The sequence below is a fragment of the Euphorbia lathyris genome, chromosome 9, assembly GCF_963576675.1.
Source record: "Euphorbia lathyris chromosome 9, ddEupLath1.1, whole genome shotgun sequence".
NCBI lineage: Eukaryota > Viridiplantae > Streptophyta > Magnoliopsida > Malpighiales > Euphorbiaceae > Euphorbia > Euphorbia lathyris.
The window spans coordinates 65538425-65564774 of record NC_088918.1 but is presented as its reverse complement, the minus strand read 5'-3'; the positions used below and the strand labels follow the sequence as shown (position 1 = coordinate 65564774).

At 35.5% G+C, this 26350-nt stretch overlaps 2 protein-coding genes across 3 annotated transcripts; one reads left to right on the top strand and one right to left on the bottom strand.

The window, feature by feature from the left end:
* The first annotated feature begins 9354 nt into the window (after positions 1-9354).
* LOC136205685 (fructose-1,6-bisphosphatase, chloroplastic) lies at positions 9355-11260 on the top strand. The gene is made up of 4 exons (XM_065996393.1): positions 9355-9873; positions 10134-10361; positions 10467-10973; positions 11056-11260. Exons 1-4 carry the CDS (start codon positions 9451-9453, stop codon positions 11125-11127), a joined length of 1230 nt encoding a protein of 409 aa, XP_065852465.1. The 5' UTR covers positions 9355-9450; the 3' UTR covers positions 11128-11260.
* On the bottom strand, positions 10673-16258 carry LOC136205684 (nuclear intron maturase 4, mitochondrial). 2 transcript variants are annotated; one of them, XM_065996392.1, is made up of 3 exons: positions 15661-16258; positions 12760-15268; positions 10673-11989 (listed from the first exon to the last, which is right to left on the bottom strand). In XM_065996392.1, the coding sequence occupies exons 1-2, from the start codon at positions 15691-15693 to the stop codon at positions 12944-12946; spliced, it is 2358 nt and encodes a 785-aa protein (XP_065852464.1). In that variant the 5' UTR covers positions 15694-16258; the 3' UTR covers positions 10673-11989; positions 12760-12943. The 2 variants fall into 2 exon arrangements, with proteins under 2 accessions (XP_065852464.1, XP_065852462.1); XM_065996390.1 differs by having other exon boundaries at positions 12760-15252.
* Positions 16259-26350: the final 10092 nt, after the last annotated feature.

Sequence of the window (26350 nt, the reverse complement as noted above, 5' to 3'; positions counted from 1 at the left end):
ACTCGTCTACTAGCACCTTATGCAATCCGTTCTATGTCAAAATAACTTTCATCTTGACTTGTTTAGGAGGCAAAACTGATAGTACGATCATATTTTTCGATATCAATTTTTTTTTTGCCAGTAAATCCCCAAATATATATTAATTGGCTTTAATATCAATTTGTTAGGGAAACCCCACATAACCAAATATTTAATTTGGGCAAATAAATTGACAACAAAATAAAAGGAAAACAATAAAGTAAATGACGTAGAGATTTACGTGGTTCGACAGTATGCCTACTCTATGGACGAAAGAAGACTAGAAATTATTCCACAATAGGAACGGAAGTGGTAAAAAAGATGGGAGAAAATAACATTCAAAACCCCTTAACCTCAATACACTCAAACCCTCACAATTCTCTCTTGGAGAATATCACTCAAATTAGCAATTTAGTGTCAATTGCTTGGATGCTCAAAACCTACGCCAATGCATGGTATTTATAAGAAAATTTTGGGATGTGAATGGAAGAACTTAAAGTTAAAAATTACACGTGAATAAAAGAAAAAAGAAAAAAAGAAAGGGAACTTAAATAAAAACTCACACTAATTTAAATTTGACTTGGATGGTGGAATTTAAAATCATATTTACAGTAATAGAATGCACTATTCTCTTATGAGAGCAAGTGCAATGGGTGTATTACTTTTGTAAAAGTGATACAAATTGGTGGATTATTGCATTGTAGGTACTTGCATCAATTCAGGAGAGAGAAATGGCACATAAGAAAAGTGATGCGGTGAAGGAGAAAAAGTAATTTAATTTTGTTTGTGTATCACGCATCCACCAACGGCTGCGATCGCGCCTCAGCTGGCGCGTGTGATACACGCGCGCCTGAGGCGCGTTGCAGCCGCAAAAGTGGACTGCACAATATATATTTTTTTTTAAAAAAAGTCTGAAACAGCAGGGGCGGTGCACATGGGTTTGTTTTTAGAGCACCCACAATGGGTGATACAACTTTTTTGTATCATATCCAAAAAAACCCATTTTTTCAAAAAAATCTAATACACTCAACTACCTCTCCATTAAACCAATTTGTATCACTTTTTACGTAGGATCCACTTGTCATAAAACTCTTACACAATCCAAATAAATTATTATTTCTTTCCACCAAACAATTAATCTAATTATTTCATCATTCAATCTAAATAATTCCATTAATATATATATTGGTTAAAAAAATAAATATCATTATTTTGAACCGAAATAGTTAATTAAAAAATATAATTAATTACAAAAATAAAAAATATCACAAACGATAATTTTTTATTCAAATAAAACACGAGAATACGAAACGGAATAAAATACAAGATTTAAAAACGAGAAAATTACATTAAAAACACGAAAAAAGGGACGATAAAAAACAATTACATAAGAACACGCAACATATTAAGCAACTAAACCGCTAGGTCTTTGGTTGAGATCTCTCGTTCCATGACGTCGCCATATATGCTTAACTAGATCATCAGTTAGCACGGTATGTGTCGCTCTATTGCAAATTGCCAACTCCTGTCTAACTAAGTTTTCGAAAACGAAGTTTTCTTTCTTCCCACAGCGTGGCAGGTCCACGAACAATGTTAAAACGGGCCTGAAGTACACCGAAAGCCCGTTCCACATCCTTCCTAGCAGAGTTATGCATTATCGTGAATAGAATTTGTTTCGGATTAATAGCATGTGGAAAGTTTTTCACAAATGTAGCCCATTCTGGATATATGCCATCAACGAGGTAGTACCCCATGTTGTACATCTTACCATTAACCAAGTAATCCTCTGGTGGAGATTTACCTTCTATCTTGTCCTGAAACAAAGGTGATCTGTTAAGGACAGCAAGGTCGTTGTTCGACCCAGCAACACCAAAGAATGCATGCCATATCCAAAGATCCTGTGAAGCAACAGCTTCAAGCATAATTGTAGGCACGCCTTGATCCCCTCGGGTGTATTGTCCTTGCCACCCAATAGGACAATTCTTCCAAGGCCAGTGCATGCAATCAAGACTCCCAAGCATACCTGGAAACCCATGGATATCCTCGTGCATAGAGAATAAGCGTTTAACGTCATCAGCATTTGGCCTACGCATATATACTGGTCCGAAAACCTCAATGATGGCCCGACAGAATTTTGATAGACATTCTAATGCCGTGGTTTCAGCAATCCTGATGTACTCATCTTCACGATCAGCGGCCTCTCCATAAGCTAGCATACGTAACGCTGCAGTGCATTTTTGAATGGGTGTGAATCCCATCCTCCCTAATGCATCAACCCTCTGTGTAAAATAGACTGTATGGTTCTCCAATGATTGGACTATACGCATGAACAATGGTCTACTCATCCGAAACCTTCTTCGAAATATCTGGTCGTTGTAGACTGGTGTATCAGCAAAGTAATCTTTATATAAACGTTTAGCTCCTTCTTCACGATTACGGTTGATATGTCTTCTACGACGAATTGGTGCTGATGGTTCGACAATTGCTTGTGTGATAGCTTGCTCAATAAGAGCATCTCCTTCGTCCCACAAATTTGTAGAAGTTGCTTGTTGTCTCTGATAGAAGTCATCGTAATTGAAATTGGACATTTTATAAGGTGTTTGTTAAGAAATAGATGAGTATTTTTTGTTGTGTAAGGATTTGGGTCAAATGAAAAAATAAAATGAATAGGGTATTTATAATGAAATTTTTAAAAAAATCATGAGTTGTACCGTTTTATATCCGTTATATATATATATATATATATAGTTAATTGTTTTTTTAAAAAACAAAAACCAACAATACAACAGATATATTGTATTGTTTTCAAAATTATAAAGTATTCCCCATGTCTTGAAAACTTATATATTTGTACGCTTTCTCCATTCTTTTCTTTTATATAGAGATACCGAGTCCAACCGAGAAAACATCCTAGAAAAAGTGATAGATTTAATTTTAAACTCGTGCATATGAGAATCCTATTACAATTTCTGAATGAGCTATTTCATTATGCAAGTGATCGACTATTAGTCCGCTTGCACAATTTATAGATAGGGCCACAGATATCTTAAAAAGAGTAATATCGTCCGCGACTCACCCCGGATTTATCAATTTGGTATATTTGTTGTTTTAATTACATTGCTTAGCTGTGTACTAATTTTACTATTCAAATCCACGATTTTTTGACAAAATTAATCCAAAATAACATAAAATACCAAAATTATTCTAAGATAGCATATTTCAACATGAATAATTATGTGTTAACAGTCTTAATTTAATCAAAACATCAATTTCTTCCTTTTTAAGGGACTACTCCTCGTGGTCTCGCTTTTGACGAGCGGCTAGGGTTCTCGCTTTTGACGAGCTTTCAGATTATCTCGATGTTGACGAGCGTGCTGCAGTTTATTTCTCATGGATTCCATCATTGATTTGTGTGCTCAAGTAACATTGGAGGAGGAAGCGACGACGGTGCTTACGATTGAGGATGGGGATATCGCAGAGCTCCCCCCCGAAGGCGATCTTAGTGCAGGCTTTTTACACAGACCGAACGATCAAGATTCCGTTCATGAAAAACACACTTGCTAACTTGTGGAGGCCGTCGAGAGGTTTGCTGATAAACTAGATTGGTTCAAATCGTTTCCTGTTCGAATTTTTTCACCCCCTAGAACATGACTGGGTGATTCAGGAAGGTCCATGGACCTACGACCAGCACCTGCTATTGTTGGCGAAGCTCCCGGATGATGTAAATACTGGGGATGAAGATATCCTTGTGATAACTGAGGCTAAAAGACGTCGTCATAGTTCAGATGGTGTTACAGGAGTCCAGAATTTGGCAACACAAAACCAGGCTACTTTGACGTTTGTAGAAAAGGCAGTACATGAGCCAAAAAACGATGCAGAGATGGGACCTAGATTCCAGGCTCGCCACTTAGAATGAGTACTTTAAGTTGGAACTGTCGGGGCATTAGCAACCCTCGATCAGTTCGTATGCTGCTGAATTTGGTAGCAAAATTTAATGCCGATTTTGTTTTTTTTAATGGAAGTAAAATGTTGTCGCTCTAAAGTTTAATAAGAAGGAAATTGGGTTACGTTGGTTTGTTTTATATTCAGCCTATAAATTGTGGAGGTGGTCTTGCATTACTCTGGCATACTAAAGATACAGTCCAACTCCTTCATTCATCTCACAATTATATTGATGTTCGTGTTACGATGCGGGGTGTTGTTCACTGGTGTCTAACCGACTTCTATGGCTATCCAAAAAGACATGGTCGACAGGAGTCCTGACAACTGTTAAGGTACTTATCTGGCTTGTCTAATCTCCTTTGGATCTTTATTAGGGATTTTAACGATCTCGCTAAGCATACTGAGAAAAGAGGAGGTAATCGACATCCGTCTTCAATGCTTCAAGGCTTTACTGATACACTAACCTCTTGTGGATTGCCTGAAGTAAAGACGTCAGGGTACGAATTCACCTGGGAAAGATGTAGAGGATCACAACACTGTATCAAAGAGAAGCTCGACAGAGCTGTAGCAACTATACCGTGGCATAATATGTACCAATCAGCCGTTGTTCTTAATGAGGATGCCCCGACATCCGATCACTCGGCACTCTTTTTGCAGCTCACTCAGCCACGGTTATTTTGGGTGAAGAAGTTTCGTTTTGAGAACTCATGGGGCCGTGAAGTAGATTGTAAAGAGGTGGTTCAGAGAGGGTGGAATATGGCTTCGGGAATGATCGTACAGGATCGGATACAGGCATGTGGGAAGTTGCTATTTAAATGGGGCGAAGAACTGATAATGAAATTTAAAGGATAGATCGCGGCTTGTCGAACAGAAATCGCACGGTTGAAAAAGTGGACTGATATAGCATCATAGGAACTGTTTGCTCAAGCTAGGGAGCGCCTTAATAATTTACTGGCCTAAAATGAGGCATACTGGAAGTAGAGATCGAAGCAACTCTAGTTGGAAGCAGGCGATATGAACTCAAGCTATTTCCACAAAGCCGCTTCAAGTCGCAAAAAGAAGAATAAGCTCACTCAATTACGGGATACCGATGGTAACTGGAAGGATTGGTCTTCAGGTTTGGATTCTCTACTATCTGACTACTTCTCTTCGATTTTTCAATCCCAAGGCTGTAGAGCTGAAGCTATTCTTCAACATGTGTCTGCGAAAGTGAGTGCTAGTCAGAATGAGGCTCTTATTCAACCATTTGAGGCTTGGGAGATAAAGCGTGCACTGTTTGCAATGCACCCTAATAAAAGCCCATGACCTGGAGACTTTAGTCCTTTCTTCTACCATAAGTATTAGAACATTGTAGGCTCCCAGGTAACTCACTCTTGTCTTAGTTGGCTGAATTCTGGGATGATTCTAGACGATATAAATGACACGACCCTTGTGCTAATTCCCAAGAAATCTATTCCTAGTTCAGCTGCTGACCTCAGGCCGATTGCTCTGTGTAACATCATTTATAAAATTATCTTAAAAACGCTGGCAAACAGGCTGAAACTAGTTCTGCCAGGTATTATCTCTACTGCGCAAAGTGCCTTTATTCCTGGTCGGTTTATTTCAGACAATGTCATGCCAGCTTTCGAGCTAAACCACTATCTCAAGAGGAAGACTCAGGGGAAAACAGTGTATGCGACTCTCAAAATGGATATGGCAAAGGCATACGACCGTGTGGAATGGAAGTTCCTTGAGCAAATGATGGAGAAATTGGGTTTCTGCAGGCAATGGATTGATCCGATTATACAGTGTGTGAGCAAGGAAAAATATCATATTGTAAATGACGGGCATATAGTAGGGCCTATTCTTCCACAACGTGGGTTACGACAGGGTGACCCTATTTCACCATATCTATTTTTTATTTGCGCAGAGGGCCTCTCTGCCTTACTGACACACATGGAAAACAAAGGCCTTATACACGGATGTAAGGTAGCATGTCATGCACCTCTCATTTCTCATCTGTTTTTCACAAATGACAGTTATATGTTCTTTCGTGCCACCAAAGAAGAGGGAGAGGTAATCAAGCAATGCCTGCAACAATACGAAGTCGCCCCCGGTCAGAAGGTTAATTTTACTAAATCCTCCATTGAATTTAGTAGCAATTGTTCAGATACCACTAGGAATCAATTGTGTACTGTATTGGATATTTCCCCTCTAGCTGTCCCTGGGAAGTATCTGGGACTCCCATCTTTAATCGGCAGGAAAAAAATAGAAGTCTTCCATTATGTCGAGGATAAGGTCAGAAACAGAATTAATAATTGGAAGTCTAAACTGTTATCCTGAGCGGGTAAGGAGATCTTCTGAAGTCTATGGTACAAGCTATCCCGTCATAAGCAATGACCCTGTTTTTACTCCTGGAAGCTACTTGTACGACACTGGAACGCCTTATGAATGCATTTTGATGGGGTGCTGCCGATAAAGGAGGAGTGTGTTGGAAAGCCTGGGACAAACTCTATCTTCCCAAGTCCATGGGTGGAATGGGGTTTCGTAAGCTCCACGATTTTAACCTGGCTTTACTCGCTAAACAAGGATGGCGCCTTCTAACGGCTCCGGAATCCCTTGTTGCTCGAGTATACAAGAGTCGATACTTCCCAAGATCAGACTTTCTTAGTGCGGAAATGGGTCAGAACCCGAGCTTTTTATGGCGCAGTATCATGGCAGCTCAGGAACTGGTTCGTAGTGGCGCTAAGCGGGTTGTTGGTGATGGTAACGCTACTCGTGCCTTTTTTGACCCTTGGCTTCCGGATATCACAAATTCACATGTTACCAGCGTCCCTGTAGCAGAAAATTAGGAACTGACAGTAGCGGAACTGAAGGATGAAGGTGGCGGAGGATGGCGGGTTGACAAGCTTCAATCTTTGTTTTATGCTAGAGACATGCTCTTATTTTGCAGGTTCTGTGTCGAAGGCAAGGGAGTAAGGATGGTTGGCAATGACAAGGGGACCACAAAGGGAGATTTACAGTAAGAGGAGCATACAACAAACAGCGAGAAACTCAATATGCTACTGTTGTATCAGATTCTACACTCTGGAATTTGGTATGGAACCTATCAGTCCCTCCGAAAGCCAAAGATCTCTTATGGCGAGCCCTCTCAAATTTACTCCCAACCCTCTCTGTATTGCACAATCGCTTGGGTAAACTACACCAATGGTACCTGAACTTTACATAGTTTACACTTTGGTACCTAGATTACATTTTGTCCCAAAAATATACCTGAAGTAACGATGACCGGACAATTTAGTATATTTTTACCGGTTATGACCGGTCAACACGAGTTTCATGAGTTAATTACATTAATGGTACCCGAACTTTACCATAATTTACACTTCGGTACCTGGATTTTATTTTATCCTAAAAATATAACACAAGTAAAGGTGACTGAAAGGTTTAGTTCATTTGATCAATTAGTGACCGGGTAACATGAACTAAACATTGGGACTCACCATAAACTCAATTAACATAAAATTATAATATTGTCATTTATGAACTAAATGACAGTATTATAATTTTATGTTAATTGAGTGTATGATTGATCTTAATTTTTAATTTTAAATGGTCAAACTCGGGTTGATCAATCACTGATCGGTCAAATATACTAAAATATTGAGTCATCTTTACTTGAAGTGTATTTTTTGGACAAAATGAAATCTAGGTACCAAAATGTGAATTCGGATAAAGTTCAGGTACCATCAGTGTAATTTACTCGTCAAAATCGCATTGACCGACCATTAACCGGTAAAATATACTTAATTATCCGGTCATCGTTACTTCGGGTATATTTTTGAGACAAAATGTAATCTAGGTACCAAAGTGTGAATTAGGATAAAGTTCAGGTACCATTGGTGTAATTTACTTCACAATCGCCATGTTCCAGTCTCGACACAATGCCCGATTTGCTCTTTGGAAGTCGAAGATACTTTGCATGCTTTGGTTCGTTGCACCACAGCTTGGGCGACATGGTCTTTCTCGGCAGTTGGATCACCCGACACTAGCGTGAGGTCCTTTGGAGAATTTTGGGCTGTGCTGCGACAACTTCACAAAGATGTGCAGAGTCAAACAGCGGTAATGTGCTAGCAGATTTGGCAAAACAGGAATGAGTTCGTATGGAAACAAAGCCAGTTCCCAGCTAGTATTGTGTTCGCCTCAGCCACAACGTTTATGTCAAGTTGGAAACAGGCTCGCACAAATAGGCCGCCACAAGACGGAGGCGCTACTGAATTGCCTGTAGTCTGGGCTCCTCCGCCAGCGAATTGGCTCAAATGTAATGTTGACGGCGCCACTTTTCTGCAATCGCAGAAGGCTGGTTTTGGCGCTGTTCTTCGGGATTCATCAGGTCAGCTGATTGCTGCTCGAGCAGATTACTTACAGTGCCCCCTGGATCCCTTACTGGTGGAGAGCATGGGCATTCGTGAAGCATTAAGCTGGCTAAAACGGACAAGCCATAGTAACATCCTCCTCGAAACGGATTCTCAAGTGTTCGTAAAGGCTTTATACAATGATGAACCATCAACTTCGATGTTTGGAATGATTTTATCAGATTGTCGTCTACTTGTAACGGATTTGCTTAATTGCTTTATCCGATTTTGTCCATCAATCAGCGAATCAAACAACACATGCGCTTGCTAGAGCTGTTGATTCCGAGGGGTCTGTCCCACCTCCTATTCTTTATGATTCTTTCTCCTTTAATCAATAAGCAATTCTTTTGGTTTCAAAAAAAAAAAAAATGTGTTAACAAAAGTTACCAACGAGTAACTTTTGGAAGTCTAAATGATAATACATGTAACAATTTTAAATCCATGTAACGTAACTGAACCGGACTCTTACCTAGGTCCATGTGGTCGAGACAAAGGGTAGGAGATTACTGACGCACTCCAAGCTGCTGGAAACCATCCCTACCCAACCTTCCATATTCATTTATGAGATGCTGATTGCAGTCTTAACATATAGAATTGTACATCTTATTTATTTACTTATTTTTGCCTAGCTAAGCCAAAACATTGTCATTTTAAGCCCAGTCCATATGAACTAAGATTACTTTATGTTTTTGCACTCTAAGCAGTCAAACGTTGAGAACAAAATTTTACAATTTCTTACATTAGGGCACATTTGCAATTTCCCAAAAATGGACTTTATACATATAAAATTTCTTTTTTGACAAGAATATAGGAAAGAACATAATCAGGTACAATCTGGGCCTAAACTTTCTGTTAAAGAAAAGGCCCAATATTGAGAACTGAAAGTAGCTAGCTGACCCAAGCAATATGGCACTTGGAATTTTGAGGAATGGTGATCACAAAACTTGTACAGAGACGATGATAAGTGGGACCATATCAACAACCTCACAATGCCTAACAAAATCTTAACACACTCCACTCTAACAAAATATCCAAAACAGCAACTGCTTAGGCAGGAAGAAGAAGGAGAAGAAGATAACAGTGAACATCAGAAGCTATGGTTGCCATATCAACCTCACCAGCATCTTCTCATCTCTACTTGTCTAGCACACGCTCTCTGGCTCGCCTCTCTCCTTTCCACTTATGCGTCTTCGACTCCAAAACACTAGTCTCCTTCCCTACCAACAATACCACTAAGAAAAAACATGCCTTTAAGTGCATGGCTGTTACCACTGCCCCTCAAACTAAGACCACAAGGAATAAATATGAGATTACCACTCTCACAACTTGGTTACTACAGCAGGAACAAGCCGGTGTCATTGATGCTGAACTTACTATTGTGCTCTCTAGTATCTCAATGGCATGTAAGCAGATTGCTTCTTTGGTCCAGAGAGCCAGCATTTCTAACTTGACTGGAATTCAGGGTGCTGTTAATGTTCAAGGCGAGGATCAAAAGAAGCTCGACGTCGTCTCCAATGAGGTCTGCAATTCAAAATTGTTTTCATCATTATAATCTGCACCTGCCTGCTAATACTAATATGATTGCATCAGAGGTAATCTAAGAAATCGGTATTCGGATTTCTAAGTTTGCAGATTTCAAAAGAAGAAAGAACATTACTTTCCGCTCTTAATAGCAGAATGCAGCTCTAGACTTTAGTGGCACCATAGTTTAGATACTTCCTATCATTTCATTAAATCGTTTCGCAATTTTGGTGCTATAAGTAAGTTTGCAATTTACAGGTGTTCTCTAACTGCTTGAGATCAAGTGGAAGGACAGGAATCATTGCATCAGAGGAAGAGGACGTACCAGTGGCAGTGGAAGAGAGTTACTCCGGAAACTATATTGTGGTTTTTGATCCACTTGATGGATCATCCAATATAGATGCTGCAGTATCCACTGGTTCCATCTTTGGAATTTACAGCCCAAATGACGAGTGCCTAGCTGATATTGGTGATGAGGAGGGCACTGTAAGATAACATCCACAGGCAGTTATTAGATTCCATAAACAATTTTATTGAACAAATAAAATAAGACAACAATGTTCAACTGTTTGATAATTTGGCATATTGCAGCTAGACGATCAAAAAGAGAGATGTATTGTGAATGTCTGCCAGCCAGGAAGCAATCTTCTAGCTGCTGGTTACTGCATGTACTCGAGCTCGGTGATTTTTGTCATTACCATTGGAAATGGCGTGTTTGCCTTCACTTTGGATCCAATGTATGGGGAATTTGTGTTAACTCAAGAAAATATCCAGATACCCAAGGCCGGAAAAATCTATTCATTTAATGAAGGAAACTATCAATTATGGGATGACAAGTTGAAGAAATACATTGATGACCTTAAAGACCCTGGTCCTAGTGGCAAGCCCTACTCAGCTCGATATATAGGTAGTTTGGTCGGTGATTTCCACCGGACACTGCTCTATGGTGGAATTTATGGGTACCCTAGGGACAAGAAGAGCAAGAACGGAAAGCTCAGGCTCTTGTATGAGTGTGCACCGATGAGCTTCATAGTGGAACAAGCTGGTGGCAAAGGATCAGATGGCCAACATAGAGTCCTTGATATCCAACCTGTTGAGGTAAGCAGTACATATATCCTTTAGTAAATCCTTTTTCAATGTTCTGTCTTAAATTAACATGTGGAATTTTCTTTATGAGCAGATACATCAGCGTGTTCCACTTTACATCGGAAGCCCAGAGGAGGTGGAGAAAGTAGAGAAATACTTGGCTTGATTGAATTGTAAAACAAAAGAAATAATTTTGCTTTTGAAATAAAATTCCTCTTGAGTAGTTCTGGAACAAATCTGTCACATAATTCTTTATTTTGTAGCTAGAAAGAATCTCAGTTCACAGTCCTTCTGAATCACATCTATGAATCCCAAAGAGCATTTCAATACTATTAGCTTCGTAGCAACTAGAATTACTTGCAATTTATGTACCCAGATAACAAGCAGTTGCACGTTAATTGGTAGCACCAGTCAAATGATACATAGATGTATAATATTTCCACAATGTTTTCGCTAAAAACAGAGAATGCTGGAAATGAAGTAACTCTTTGAAATTGAGAACTGTCATGGAACCAATTGAACTAAAAGCTCGAGCTGATAGTTAAAGGTCCACTTCATATTAATAGCTGACAATAACATAATTTTCATGAAAAAGAAAAAATCAAGTCAAAGTAGCATTTCCGAAATGAAACTTTAAAGCACACATCTCCATAAATGTTTAGGGTTGAATCACTCAGAGGCTTATCATAAATTCCACTCCTAGAGAAGAATAACATGTGGAGAGCTTATGAATTTCTGAAGTGGACCAAATGAGACTCTCAAGGAAGACCTGCTGAGAACATCTCTGATCTCTAGGCCAATTCATGAGTTAAGATAACTAACACATAAGATTTTAAAGATACTGTGTGGCACTTCTAAAAAGTTCAAAGCCAAATAACCCCAGACAAAGTATTGTGAAAGCTTAACGCAATAAAATATCAGGTATATTTCTCTGTGCCCTTTCATCTGAAAGTACATTCCACTTACCGGTAACAAGTTCATTGAGAGGTGGAGTTGGCCAAGTGCTATTCACGCGCTGCACAACATGACTGCAAACAAAAGTATATAAAATGGATACGAGCATATAGCATTATAGCACATTGTAACTAATTAATAGAATCGTATTCATTTGATAGGGATAGAAAGTGGTACATATTGACAAATTTCTAATCTTCATGAATTATATATTAAATTGCTGAAGTGTAATTTATGAGTTATTCTCCACTGAAAATTAAATAGTCTAAATCTACTTGTTTCCTGAAGGATCAACATTGTCTGTAAATATTTTAGAAAGTGTTGTTAAACCACAAGGGGAAGAGAGAGATAAGAAAAAGAATCCAACATGAAATAGAATGACAGGAGCCTAAAGGAATGAACAAATATTTGATAGACAAGAAACACTAATCCATAAAACAACAGAGACGTTGCTAGTGTGATGCTGAGATGCATAATTATAAAATAAAAAACAAACAAACTACACCTTTCTATCTGTGTAATTTTGCTGATAAATAAGCAGGTCATTAGTATTACCTTTTTATTACACATTTTATACAGGAAATAGTGTCTTTGCAAGCCTTTGCAAACAAATATGACAAACACACGCAAAATAAAAAATATAAATAAATGAGATTAAAAAACAATAGTATGCCAATTCTAGGATAGGCTACATTTTTCCAATTTTGACAAGTCAAGGGTGTTCTATGACTATCACAAATGGATTAGGGGAGCACAAAGCTATCATGATTGATATGTAAAATCCAACTTCATTAACCAACATGAATATGCAAAATTTTAAAGCTTGAATAAAAAGAATACTGACCGGAAGTGGAGTCGTGAAAGTTTTTCAATAATCTCTGCAAATAAAATGGCCCAAGCAACATGGTATTGAACAACAAAATTGTCCCATAATGCATCTTCAGTTTTGGCTACCAATGAGCGCCTCTCCGGTTGGTACCCAAAAGCCTGCCAACATATTAATCCTGATGTTTCAAATGCTTTTGCCTTCATTTCCATGAACTGAAATCAATGGACTGAAGTGATATAAGACCAGCATATAAATCTTGTAAATGCTGGTTACACAGCCCAATTCGCCTTCCATTCAAGCTTGGATGTATACAAATTGAAAACCCTGTCATCCAGCCAGGAAATTTCTGTCTTTCCATAACGTGAAGAGCATACACACTGGGTGCTGGAGATGAGCAACCCATAACAAAACAATTGCAAGGTCTAGATTCACTCACCATTCTTGCTAATGATAATAAACATTGGCCACTATAAGAAATCCCATACATCAACGCCTCATCATTTTCAAAAGCAAGAGAGCTGGATTTATCATTTTCTATCTCTTGCTCAATCTCTTCGGTTGAAAGGATTTTGCTTAAATCTGAATCAAACTGTCTTTCCACTTCACTTTCATGAATTCTAAATTTTGCTGCTAAAGTACGAATGCAAGATTGCCAAACTTCAGTCTTGATGAGGAGCTCTATATCAGCAAAGTTATCACAATCGCCATACCACCTCAGCCAACGGCGAACAATACCTGAAAACCAGTCTATAATATGGGTTTTGTCTTGTATAATAAGTCGACGATTCACACATGAGTGCCCTTTAGATGTGATCAATCCATATCGTAGCAAACGTTTCTTAATGACATTAAGAGGAGCAATGATCCCAGTAGTCATCTCAGGGTCGGAGTTGGAATTTGGCAAAAGAGCAAGAGTAGTAGCTGTCTCAGAATTAACATATTCTTTTGCAAGCTTTTGAAATTCATGAAAGGAATCCCTCAATTCTTGTGGAAGGGCTGGTTCTGCAACATACTTAGATAAGATGAATTCCTCAGACTCTGCTGCTTTTGGTTTAATTTCTTGCATCCATATTTTAAGCAAGAACTTATACCAATGATCAGTTTCCATCCCAGCTTTACGTAAACTGGAAATCTGGCTCAAAAGTGAGCTACTATCAGCTAAATGTTTGATCTCTGACTCCTTGACCTTTTTCAAACCATGACCCAGCCATTTTTTCCCAATTCTAATAGTCCCAACATCCCAGGCCTCTTGTTTCTGTAAAGCAAATGCCTGTACTTTTTCTTTCAACTTGTGAACAGCCCTTACTGCAGGACTGTCCTTCTCAGATCTTTTAAACAAAGTGCCCAGAAAACGAATTGCCTGAGATTTTGTAGAAGAAATTATTTCCGTTTCACTAGTAACATCTAAAAACAAATCATTCTTCAAGAAACCAACTATATCAGATCTAAAACCAAGAGCAACATCTTGAGATCCAGAAACTGCAAAAAACAACTCATCCATGAAGCGGCAAGAATACATTCTTGGACCAAAATTTTCCTCAGAGACGTTTCTAAGATCATCACCTTTTATCTGTTTCCTGAACCAGCTGCGCAGCATTGAATTTTGCTGATCTCCATGTACATGAGAACTTGAATTCAGAGCTTCATATTTCATTGAAAGTCTGTAGATTTCATGGTCGAAGACATTTAAGTATATGTTTACTAATATAGGAGACAAAACTCCCTCTTGGGGAAGACCATGACCCTTTGGGTAACCCCCAAACTCTATGTTTAGTACCTGAGCATCATACATGCCTCTAATTATATCATATAAGCGAGGATCTTCAATCTTCTCCTCCATTATTGAGATGAGCTTATCCAGGATACATTTATCCAGCTTTTTGCTTATGATCAATGTAAACCACCAATCAGGATTCTTGATCTCTTTCCTAATATATTTTAGAGCAGAATGGCGTCCCCTTCCACTTCGACAACCATGGGATATCTTAGAAAACTGGGGCTTATAGACAACTTCCAAAGCTATTCTGATGGCCTCTTGAACAACCTTCAACTTCAGTTGAGGAAGGACAAGGATTTCTTTGTTCAGTCCCCTTGTCGAAATAGAGAAAGTATTCGCACTGATATCAAAACTTCCACTAGCAAGTTCTTCTGCCAGATGTTCAGTAGAGAAATTGTCAATATCTGACGCTGTATCAACATTTGCATTTAGCCTAAGACAATTATATGCATCCTGGAGGGTTTCTGGATTTGTAATTACTGATGTCATTAGCCCATGAAACTTCCCATTCATGTATTGCTGCTTCACTCTCTTCTTTATTCTGAGTTCGAGAGCCCTCTTGAGCTCCATTCGACTCTTGGGCCTTATGTCATTAAGATTAGATGATTCATCAAGAAGAGAAGCTAAATTTTTAGCTAATGTAATTTTTGTGGAGGGTCTAGCAGGACTATCATTAACTTCTGCAACAGTAGAATGATTAGCACAGGCTTGCAATCTTTCCATGGGTGTTCCTGTTGTGGACAAACACTACATTGTAATTAAACATAAGATGGTAGCTTTACTGTAGACATGGGATGATAAATTAGAGGTGAACCAATATAAACTAGGCTGAGCATGGTTCGGGCCAACCCGGAAACCTCTCTAACCTACTAGAGTGGGAGATTTCAAAATTGGAGGGACAGGTACTACGGAAACAAATATCTCCATTCCTCAGTGTCACCAAATTTTTTTGAACATTTAGTACAAGTACACCTTAGGGTCTAAAACATTACCAATTAAGACCAAAATCAAGCAAGGAAATCAATTAGATTAAAGTATACTGAGCAGGCAAGGCATTTCCCAAACACTAAACCAAAAAACATAATGTAATCAAAATCAATTGGAGCCAAAAAGCCAACCAAAATCACAATTAAACAGACCTGGATTGGAATGGAAACGGTTGATAACGACATAAAGTATGGCCGGAGTAGGTGGTCGGTTCTGCTGAAGACAGCGAGAGAGAAAGAAAAAAGGAATAGCCATCTCCGTTGATTGCTTTGAACAGTGGAAGGGCATCAACGATAGAGAAAGTGCGGGCTTTAAAGCTAGTCCATGAGCCCCGTGAAAGTGAAGGCCGAATGACAGACGTCGCCGAGGCAGAGAGTGATAATAGTGGAGAAGCAAAGTAGTTTTGAACAGCTAGTTTGTTTTGAGAGAAGCGGCTTCGGACCTACTTTGCGATACTCCGATTACTCTCCATTCTAGTTGATACTGTGCTTAAGCCTTTATTTGCGAGTTGGGAGGTTAGCTGAGGTGGAGTTAACGGTGGTAATGGAAAGGATCTCACAGATGGTATCAGAATGATAATGTACTGAAGGTTTTTCTACTGTGCGCAGGATCACCGACATTGCAGGAAACATTTTTAAATGAAATTTAACATCCATACTATATTAAAGCTTTACATTTAACTAAGTATAACAAATTAATTTAATTAGAACAAGAGTTATAGAGAAACTCTAGTATACCTTTCAAAGCAATCCTCAGTGGAGACTTCTGAACTCTGCCTGACACCCTTTCTTTATCATCATGGGTTAGGGCTATGTTCCAGCATCTCTACACACCTCTTGGAGTCGTCTGAAGGATAACTATTGTTGCTGTATAACTCTGAATCTTTTCAAACTAATATGCTATACGGACGTACGTAAATATTTAACAACTATGAATGTGAAAAGGGGAGTTTAGAAAGCCATGGAAGGAGGGAAAGAAAGAGTTTATTACTCAAAGCAAGTTATGTCTCATACATCATATGTCTTCTCCTTATATAGGTAGAAGATCAAAGGTGAAATTACCAAAAAGGAGATTACATCATTACAAAAGTTAAAAGTACAAACTTTTAGGTTACACGTGTCGAATGCTTCTTATTTTACTCTTCCACCTCAAGTTTTACATCTTGCCACTAAGCTCTAATGTTTCCACCTCATGCTTCTTCTTTGGACACATGTCTCTTCATATCTTCATGTCTTGCCACGTGTTGATCTTATTGCCACCTTTTCTTTAGGTATTGACACCTCGTTCTTATATTTCTTATTTTTCTTATACATATTTATCTCATTTTCTAAACAAATGGATCCTCCTCTTTTCCTGGATGGGCTTCTTCTTTGGGCCTTATGGAGTCAATATTCATGGGCTCAGGTCTTATGGGCTCAATTCTAATTAAACATGATTTTCTTGGGCCATATATGGATTCATAATGGGCCAATGTCTCGGAACTATGTTTATATTTCTTATCCATCAATTTCGTATGCATTTCTATCAAAATTTGTTGACTCGTTTCATCACCCATTTCCATTAAATAGTTGATAGTTATCATTTCTTCCACTTCTCCATGATTCGATCTGGCTATTATAGCCACTTTTTTATTTCTAATATAGTCTTCGAGTCTACATTTGATCGTATGGATTCCATGTGCTCGTTTTTCTCCTAACCAAGATTTAAAATTTTCTAATTTGCATGGAATGTCCCATTGATGGTCGGAATTATCTACATCAATCTTAGTGTTTCTACCAGTCTTAAAGATCTGAGCAATTATTATTGGTTTCCCTTCTAAGTCCATAGCAGCATCAAAAATTTGAACACAAAATATTCCTCTTCCAAATCTTAATCCAAGTTCGTCAATGGATCTGGGTATGATAGATGGTAGTTTTGAAACACTATTAAGGCTCTCATCAGTCATGACTTTGTCCAGAAATCCATATCGAAATAGTTTCTGAACAACATCTGGACTGCAGTCTTCTGAGCATATATACCTAGGGTATTTGGTCATCTTAATGGTTCTATATACGGTTTGACTCTTCTTATATGTAAAAAATTTCATGATATTCTTATATGCTTCTGTCATTTCTGGAGGGAATTGTATAACATGGGAGGTTGTGATTTCTGATGAGTTCTGATTAATCAGCTTAGAATGGTTTAAGGTGGTGGCTCCTGAGAGTCCACTCGATGAAGTTGGCATCTCAATTGGCTTCATTTAAAAATGTTTACTTCAGCGGTCTTTTGTCTTCCTACCCTTTTTAGGATCATAAGAGCGATCCTGCACCACATAAAAATGGTATCAGAGCTTTAAAAGGATCTCACAAATAGTTAGAACTTTTTGAAATCACTATGTCATCTTCATATACAAGTATGTTTGCATCACAGCTTAATATTCATAGGAAAGCAGTTGACCAAATTACAAGCGGCATAATTGAATTAGATTTAAGCAATAGTTTAGAAATTTCTATTCTATTAGGCAAATTAATTATATTATTAGAATATTACCAACATCTCCTTAATATAGGAACTAATGATTTAAATAGGCATATAATGTTAACACGAAAAGTAGTAATGATTAAAAGCCTAATTAATTTCACAATCGTGATTTTTCAGGATTATACACACTAGATAATGGATATACCAGTTGAAAGTCTTAGGATTATTGCTGAAAAACCATTAATTTATAATCAGGATATTAATCAACATATTATAAGTTGTAGAAGAGCATTACAAATTATGGAATTAAAAGATAGACAATTAGAATTAGCACAAGGTGCTTTAGATGCTAAGCGTATTGAAAAGATAAAATTACAAAAAAGAGTTTTTGACTTAGAAGATGAAGTAAAACGATTAGAAGAAAAACATAGAGAGCAAGAAGAGACAATAGAAATTCAAAAACAAATAATTACTGAAAGTTACAGACATATTCAAGCTTTAACAAATGGAATATTTTTTCCATATTGAAAAGATAAAATTATCTGAACTATCTGAACTATCACTACTACTATTACTAATGTGACTATTTTTTCCTTTCACTTTTTTCACCATTGTTCTTAAGACGTTTACTTCTTCCTTTAATTCTTTTAATTCGTCTTTAATGTGGATTAATTCTGATTTTGTGTGTTTTAATTCTAATTTGGTTTCCTTTAATTCTTTTTTAGTGTTTTTAAACTTATGCTTATATTTTTTATATTTGTCTACCCATTCTGTATTAGAATTTATGACTAATTTAATATCAAATCCAAGAAATGATAACACAGGAATTAACAAAACTATGGAATACATCGGAAATACCCACTTTTAAGATAATTTTAGAAAAATTAAACATGTTAGTAGCAAATATTGATAAAAGAAAAAAACCCTTAGAAGAAGAAAGCTCTAGCATTACTTTAGGAGAAAACTTAACACAAACTAAAACCCCAGAACTAGTACCCATAGATGCATGGAGACGAAGTAAAGAACCAATAATGATGGATATAAGTGAAATAAAACCTAAACTCTCTGAAAAGGTGAATAAAACTTTAGATCTTTTAACTGTATTACATAAAAAAGGAAAATTCTAATGGTAGAACAAGAACATAGTGTAATAATATTTCTTAAGAATTACGCCCAAGAAATTATTGAAAAAGAACGATACAAGTATGAACCGCTAAAAAATAGAAAACATAAAGAAAATGATGTAAAAACATCCAATATAGACATAAGCACCGAAGTAGAATATCTTCAATTAAAGGTAGAAAAACAAAATCAAGAATTAAAAGACCTGCAAAAAGAAAATATTAAATTAGTCATAAATTCTAATACAGAATGGGTAGACAAATATAAAAAATATAAGCATAAGTTTAAAAACACTAAAAAAGAATTAAAGGAAACCAAATTAGAATTAAAACACACAAAATCAGAATTAATCCACATTAAAGACGAATTAAAAGAATTAAAGGAAGAAGTAAACGTCTTAAGAACAATGGTGAAAAAAGTGAAAGGAAAAAATAGTCACATTAGTAATAGTAGTAGTGATAGTTCAGATAGTTCAGATAATTTTGTCCCTTTCAATATGGAAAAAATATTCCATTTGTTAAAGCTTGAATATGTCTGTAACTTTCAGTAATTATTTGTTTTTGAATTTCTATTGTCTCTTCTTGCTCTCTATGTTTTTCTTCTAATCGTTTTACTTCATCTTCTAAGTCAAAAACTCTTTTTTGTAATTTTATCTTTTCAATACGCTTAGCATCTAAAGCACCTTGTGCTAATTCTAATTGTCTATCTTTTAATTCCATAATTTGTAATGCTCTTCTACAACTTATAATATGTTGATTAATATCCTGATTATAAATTAATGGTTTTTCAGCAATAATCCTAAGACTTTCAACTGGTATATCCATTATCTAGTGTGTATAATCCTGAAAAATCACGATTGTGAAATTAATTAGGCTTTTAATCATTACTACTTTTCGTGTTAACATTATATGCCTATTTAAATCATTAGTTCCTATATTAAGGAGATGTTGGTAATATTCTAATAATATAATTAATTTGCCTAATAGAATAGAAATTTCTAAACTATTGCTTAAATCTAATTCAATTATGCCGCTTGTAATTTGGTCAACTGCTTTCCTATGAATATTAAGCTGTGATGCAAACATACTGGTATATGAAGATGACATAGTGATTTCAAAAAGTTCTAACTATTTGTGAGATCCTTTTAAAGCTCTGATACCATTTTTATGTGGTGCAGGATCGCTCTTATGACCCTAAAAAGGGTAGGAAGACAAAAGACCGCTGAAGTAAACATTTTTAAATGAAGCCAATTGAGATGCCAACTTCATCGAGTGGACTCTCAGGAGCCACCACCTTAAACCATTCTAAGCTGATTAATCAGAACTCACCAGAAATCACAACCTCCCAGGTTATACAATTCCCTCCAGAAATGACAGAAGCATATAAGAATATCATGAAATTTTTTACATATAAGAAGAGTCAAACCGTATATAGAACCATTAAGATGACCAAATACCCTAGGTATATATGCTCAGAAGATTGCAGTCCAGATGTTGTTCAGAAACTATTTCGATATGGATTTCTGGACAAAGTCATGACTGATGAGAGCCTTAATAGTGTTTCAAAACTACCATCTATCATACCCAGATCCATTGACGAACTTGGATTAAGATTTGGAAGAGGAATATTTTGTGTTCAAATTTTTGATGCTGCTATGGACTTAGAAGGGAAACCAATAATAATTGCGCAGATCTTTAAGACTGGTAGAAACACTAAGATTGATGTAGATAATTCCGACCATCAATGGGACATTCCATGCAAATTAGAAAATTTTAAATCTTGGTTAGGAGAAAAACGAGCACATGGAATCCATACGATCAAATGTATACTCGAAGACAATATTAGAAATAAAAAAGTGGCTATAATAGCCAGATCGAATCATGGAGAAGTGGAAGAAATGATAACTATCAACTATTTAATGGAAATGGGTGATGAAACGAGTCAACAAATTTTGATAGAAATGCATACGAAATTGATGGATAAGAAATATAAACATAGTTCCGAGACATTGGCCCATTATGAATCCATATATGGCCCAAGAAAATCATGTTTAATTAGAATTGAGCCCATAAGACCTAAGACCATGAATATTGACTCCATAAGGCCCAAAGAAGAAGCCCATCCAGAGGAGGATCCATTTGTTTAGAAAATGAGATAAATATGTATAAGAAATATAAGAAATATAAGAACGAGGTGTCAATACCTAAAGAAAAGGTGGCAATAAGATCAACACGTGGCAAGACATGAAGATATGAAGTGACATGTGTCCAAAGAAGAAGCATGAGGTGGAAACATTAGAGCTTAGTGGCAAGATGTAAAGCTTGAGGTGGAAGAGTAAAATAAGAAGCATTCGACACGTGTAACCTAAAAGTTTGTACTTTTAACTTTTGTAATGATGTAATCTCCTTTTTGGTAATTTCACCTTTGATCTTCTACCTATATAAGGAGAAGACATATGATGTATGAGACATAACTTGCTTTGAGTAATAAACTCTTTCTTTCTCTCCTTCCATGGCTTTCTAAGCTCCCCCTTTTAACATTCATAGTTGTTAAATATTTACGTTTAACGTCCGTATAGCATATTAGTTTGAAAAGATTTAGAGTTATACAGCAACAATAGTTATCCTTCAGACGACTCCAAGAGGTGTGTAGAGATGCTGGAACATAGCCCTAACCCATGATGATAAAGAACGGGTGTCAGGCAGAGTTCAGAAGTCTCCACTGAGGATTGCTTTGAAAGGTATACTGGAGTTTCTCTATAACTCTTGTTCTAATTAAATTAATTTGTTATACTTAGTTAAATGTAAAGCTTTAATATATTATGGATGTTAAATTTCATTTAAAAATGTTTCCTTCAATGTCCGTTTGTCTTCCTACCCTTTTTAGGGTCATAAGAGCGATCCTGCACACAGTAGAAAAACCTTCAGTACATAAATCAGTACATAAATGGTATCAGAGCTTTAAAAGGATCTCACAAATAGTTAGAACCTTTTAAAATCACTATGTCATCATCATATACCAGTATGTTTGCATCACAGCTTAATATTCATAGGAAACCAGTTGACAAAATTACAAGCGGCATAATTGAATTAGACTTAAGTAATAGTTTAGAAATTTCTATTCTCTTAGGCAAATTAATTATATTATTAGAATATTACCAACATCTCCTTAATATAGGAACTAGTGATCTAAATAGGCATATAATGTTAATAAGAAAAGTAGAAATGATTAAATGCCTAATTAATTTCACAATCATGATTTTTCAGGATTATACACACTAGATAATGGATATATCAGTTGAAAGTCTTAGGATTATTGCTGAAAAACCATTAATTTATAATCAGGATATTAATCAACATATTATAAGTTGTAGAAGAGCATTACAAATTATGGAATTAAAAGATAGACAATTAGAATTAGCACAAGGTGCTTTAGACGCTAAGCGTATTGAAAAGATAAAACTACAGAAAAGAGTTTTCGACTTAGAAGATGAAGTAAAAAGATTAGAAGAAAAACGTAGAGAGCAAGAAGAGACAATAGAAATTCAAAAACAAATAATCACTGAAAGTTACAGACATATTCAAGCTTTAATCAATGGAAGAGAATAAAGAAATAACAGAACAAACTCATACAGAAAATACTAATATCTACTATCAAATGGATACTTATGAAGGTGGTATAACTCAAACTTTAAGTTTTAAACCAGATATTTATCAGAAAATACAAGATGAAACTGAAGAGCTATCTGTAAATAAGATATTTAAAACAAAATGGTTTGAGAGAAATAAAAATATACGATATATTGTTCAGAAGCATGAGAATATTATAGATACAACTACTATAAATGGTAGAGCAAGGATAAATTTAATAACAGATGACGTAATAAAAAGAGAATTATCCAAATTATCACATAAAGAATCAAAGAAATATAGGAATATTTACTTTGGAGGAATAGAATTCACTATAAAAGCATATTTTCAGAAAAATATCGATACTCCTATTCAAATATATGTATTAGATGATAGAATATTAGATAATATCCAAGATGCCTTAATAGCAGTAGTAAGAGGAAACTTAATTTATCAGAAACTTAAATTCACAATTCAACCAGATTTTAGTGTCTCATTAGAAGATAAACATAAAGATCTAGCTTTAACACTCTATTATAAATTAGAAGGAATAAGAATGCCCCCAGGAAGTAAAGTAATTAGTATAGAAACAAAAATGATATATGCCCTTACAGGTAATCATCATATCAGAAAACAAAATGATAGGGATATATTAGTACCAAAATTATATCAGGAAATATTAGAACCACTAGAACATAAGGAAAACTCCATAATAACAATACCAGACGAAATATGTATAGATTTTAATTCTAGAAAACTACAACCAATCCAGAAATTATTACCTAGGATAGAAGGAGGAAGGTTAAGTTTTAAGAAAGAAATAATAAGACAACCAAGAACCTTAGATTTATTACATACATATTATGAAGATAAGTTACGAATAAAAGTAATATTATTTAATGAGCTACGAGCAACTGACTGTATAGCTGAAATTAATACAGGAACCAAAAGTTTAGTACATATTAGCCAAATAAATGAGAATAAATGTGAACTAATCGAACCACAAACTTATAACTGTCCAAATAGTACTAGAGAAATAATCATAACTAAAAGCATAAGAATTAGATTTAAAATTCAAGATCTAGAATATGAGATAATTGTAGGAGTAACAGAATATGATAGTACATATGCACTATTATTAGGATACGACTTTTTAAATAAAATAAAATAAAATATAAGATAAATAATGAAGGAATTACGATAGAGGACCAAAACAAAATACGGTATATAAATAAAATATGAACATACGACAACAACTTGATAAAAAAGAGAGAAAATTACAAGCAATAAAAACTATTATGGCGGAGACAATCATAGAATCTCAGATAAAATATTTAGCAATTGAATCTAAACAACAAAGATTAGAATGTGAAATCAAACAATTAAAATCTTTATTAGAAACACCTAAGAAAGAATGGATCAAACTTGAAGACGGATGGATAAAAAGAATCTACAAAGATGAGTGATCCTAACCAAAAATTGGACCAAATATGGATAGAGATTGTAGCAAAAGAACAATTAAAGAATACTCTTAGTTTAATACAAGAAAATCATATTCAAATCCAAGAAATGATAACACAGGAATTAACAAAACTGTGGAATACATCGGAAATACCAACGTTTAAGATAATTTTGGAAAAATTAAACATGTTAGTAGCTAATATAGACAAAAGAAAAAGACTCATAGAAGAAAGCTGTAGCATTACCTCAGGAGAAAATCTAAACATTACTATAACACAAACTAACACTCCAGAAATAGTACCCATAGATGCTTGGAGACGAAGCAAGGAACCAATAATGATGGATATAAGTGAAATAAAACCTAAAATCCCTACAACCGTAAATAAAACCTTAGATCTGTTAACAGATTTACACAAAAAAGGACAATTCTAATCTAATGGCAGAACAAGAACATAGTGTAATAACATTTCTTAAAAATCACGCCCAAGAAATTATTGAAAAGGAAAAATACAAATATGAACCGCTAAAAAACAGAAAACTCAAAGACAATGATGCTAAAACATCCAATGTAGACGTAAGCACCGAAGCCGAATACCTTCAACTAAAAATCGAAAAACAACATAAAGAAATCAAAGACCTGCAAAAAGAAAACATAAAATTAGTCATAAATTCGAATACAGAATGGGTCGAAAAATATAAAAAATATAAACACAAATTTAAAAATACTAAAAAAGAATTAAAAGAAACAAAGCTAGACTTAAAACAAACAAAAACAGAGCTAATCCACATTACAGATGAATTAAAAGAATTAAAGGAAGAAGTAAGAGTTTTAAGAACAATGGTTAAAGAAGTAAAAGGGAAAACTATTCACATCAGTAACAGTAGTAGTGATAGTTCAGATACGCAAAGTGAAAATAAACTAAAAATCATTGGGTATATAGAAGAAGAAAATAAAGATGAAACAAAATTAATAGAAGAAAATCATCAAATAATGAAAGCATTAGAACAAATGAAGAACATTAATGCAATAATAGAAGAAGAACCAGAAAGTGATATAGAAAACAACGAATACAACAACAAATACAATAGGTATGAAGAATCAGATATAGGATCAGAAAATATAGTAAACGAAGATGCCGATAATTATCCAGAAGAAGAAATGATAGACCCCAATTTAGACGTAGTAACTAAAAAAGTACCTACAATTCCACGACATATACCTATAGGCCAACAAGGAGACTTTAAAGAATTTATAGGATCTATGTCTCAAGGATTAAATCCAAATGGATATTTTTTAGACTTAGATAATGTCTATGATGAACAAGAAATAAGTAGACGAATAAATGATTGGAATTTAGGAATGTACATAGCCTTAATGAATTCATCTCACACTGAAAATTTAGATTATATGTATGACCTAATCTCTAAAACAATGATAGGAAAAGTAGGATTTTGGATGGAATCTATAACTCATCAGTTAAGACCACAAATAGAAGCTTGTGCTCATGATTGGAAATCAATGTTATTATTATTCGATATGGTATTAAAAAGAGAATTCTTAGGAGAAAGATGGTTAGTGGTTAGAGAAACAGTATTTGCTGAAAGAAAAGCTGAAATAATAATGAATTTGAATAACATGAAATGTTGTAAAATTAGTAAATTACCAGAATATACTATCAGTTTTACTAAGTTCTTTTATGAAGCTAGATTTTTACCACAAGAAGGATTGATATACCAACAACTATATTATGACCACTTACCAAACCCATACAACGTAGAAGTTTCAAAAGAATATACTCAATTAGAACCAAAAGAAAATACATTAGGAGAAAGAATTAGAGTACTACGAGCTTATCTTATGCGAAAATATGAAGAATATAGAATTCAACAAAAGGTTAAAAAGGATAAGAAACTCGGATTACGAGAAATATGTGGATTCACGGAGAAACGGTTAGTTTTTGGTTGTGATAATAAAGTTAGGAGAAAATATAGACGATATACTCCTAATCGCACTTATAGACATAATCCTATATATAAGAAGTCTTATACTAACAAGTATGATAATGGACGATTTCGACGAAAACGATTTAGACGATATAAAAATAATCCAGAAAATAGGAACAGATTTAGATATAAACGAAAATTTAGGAAAAGACGAGAAAGACCACTA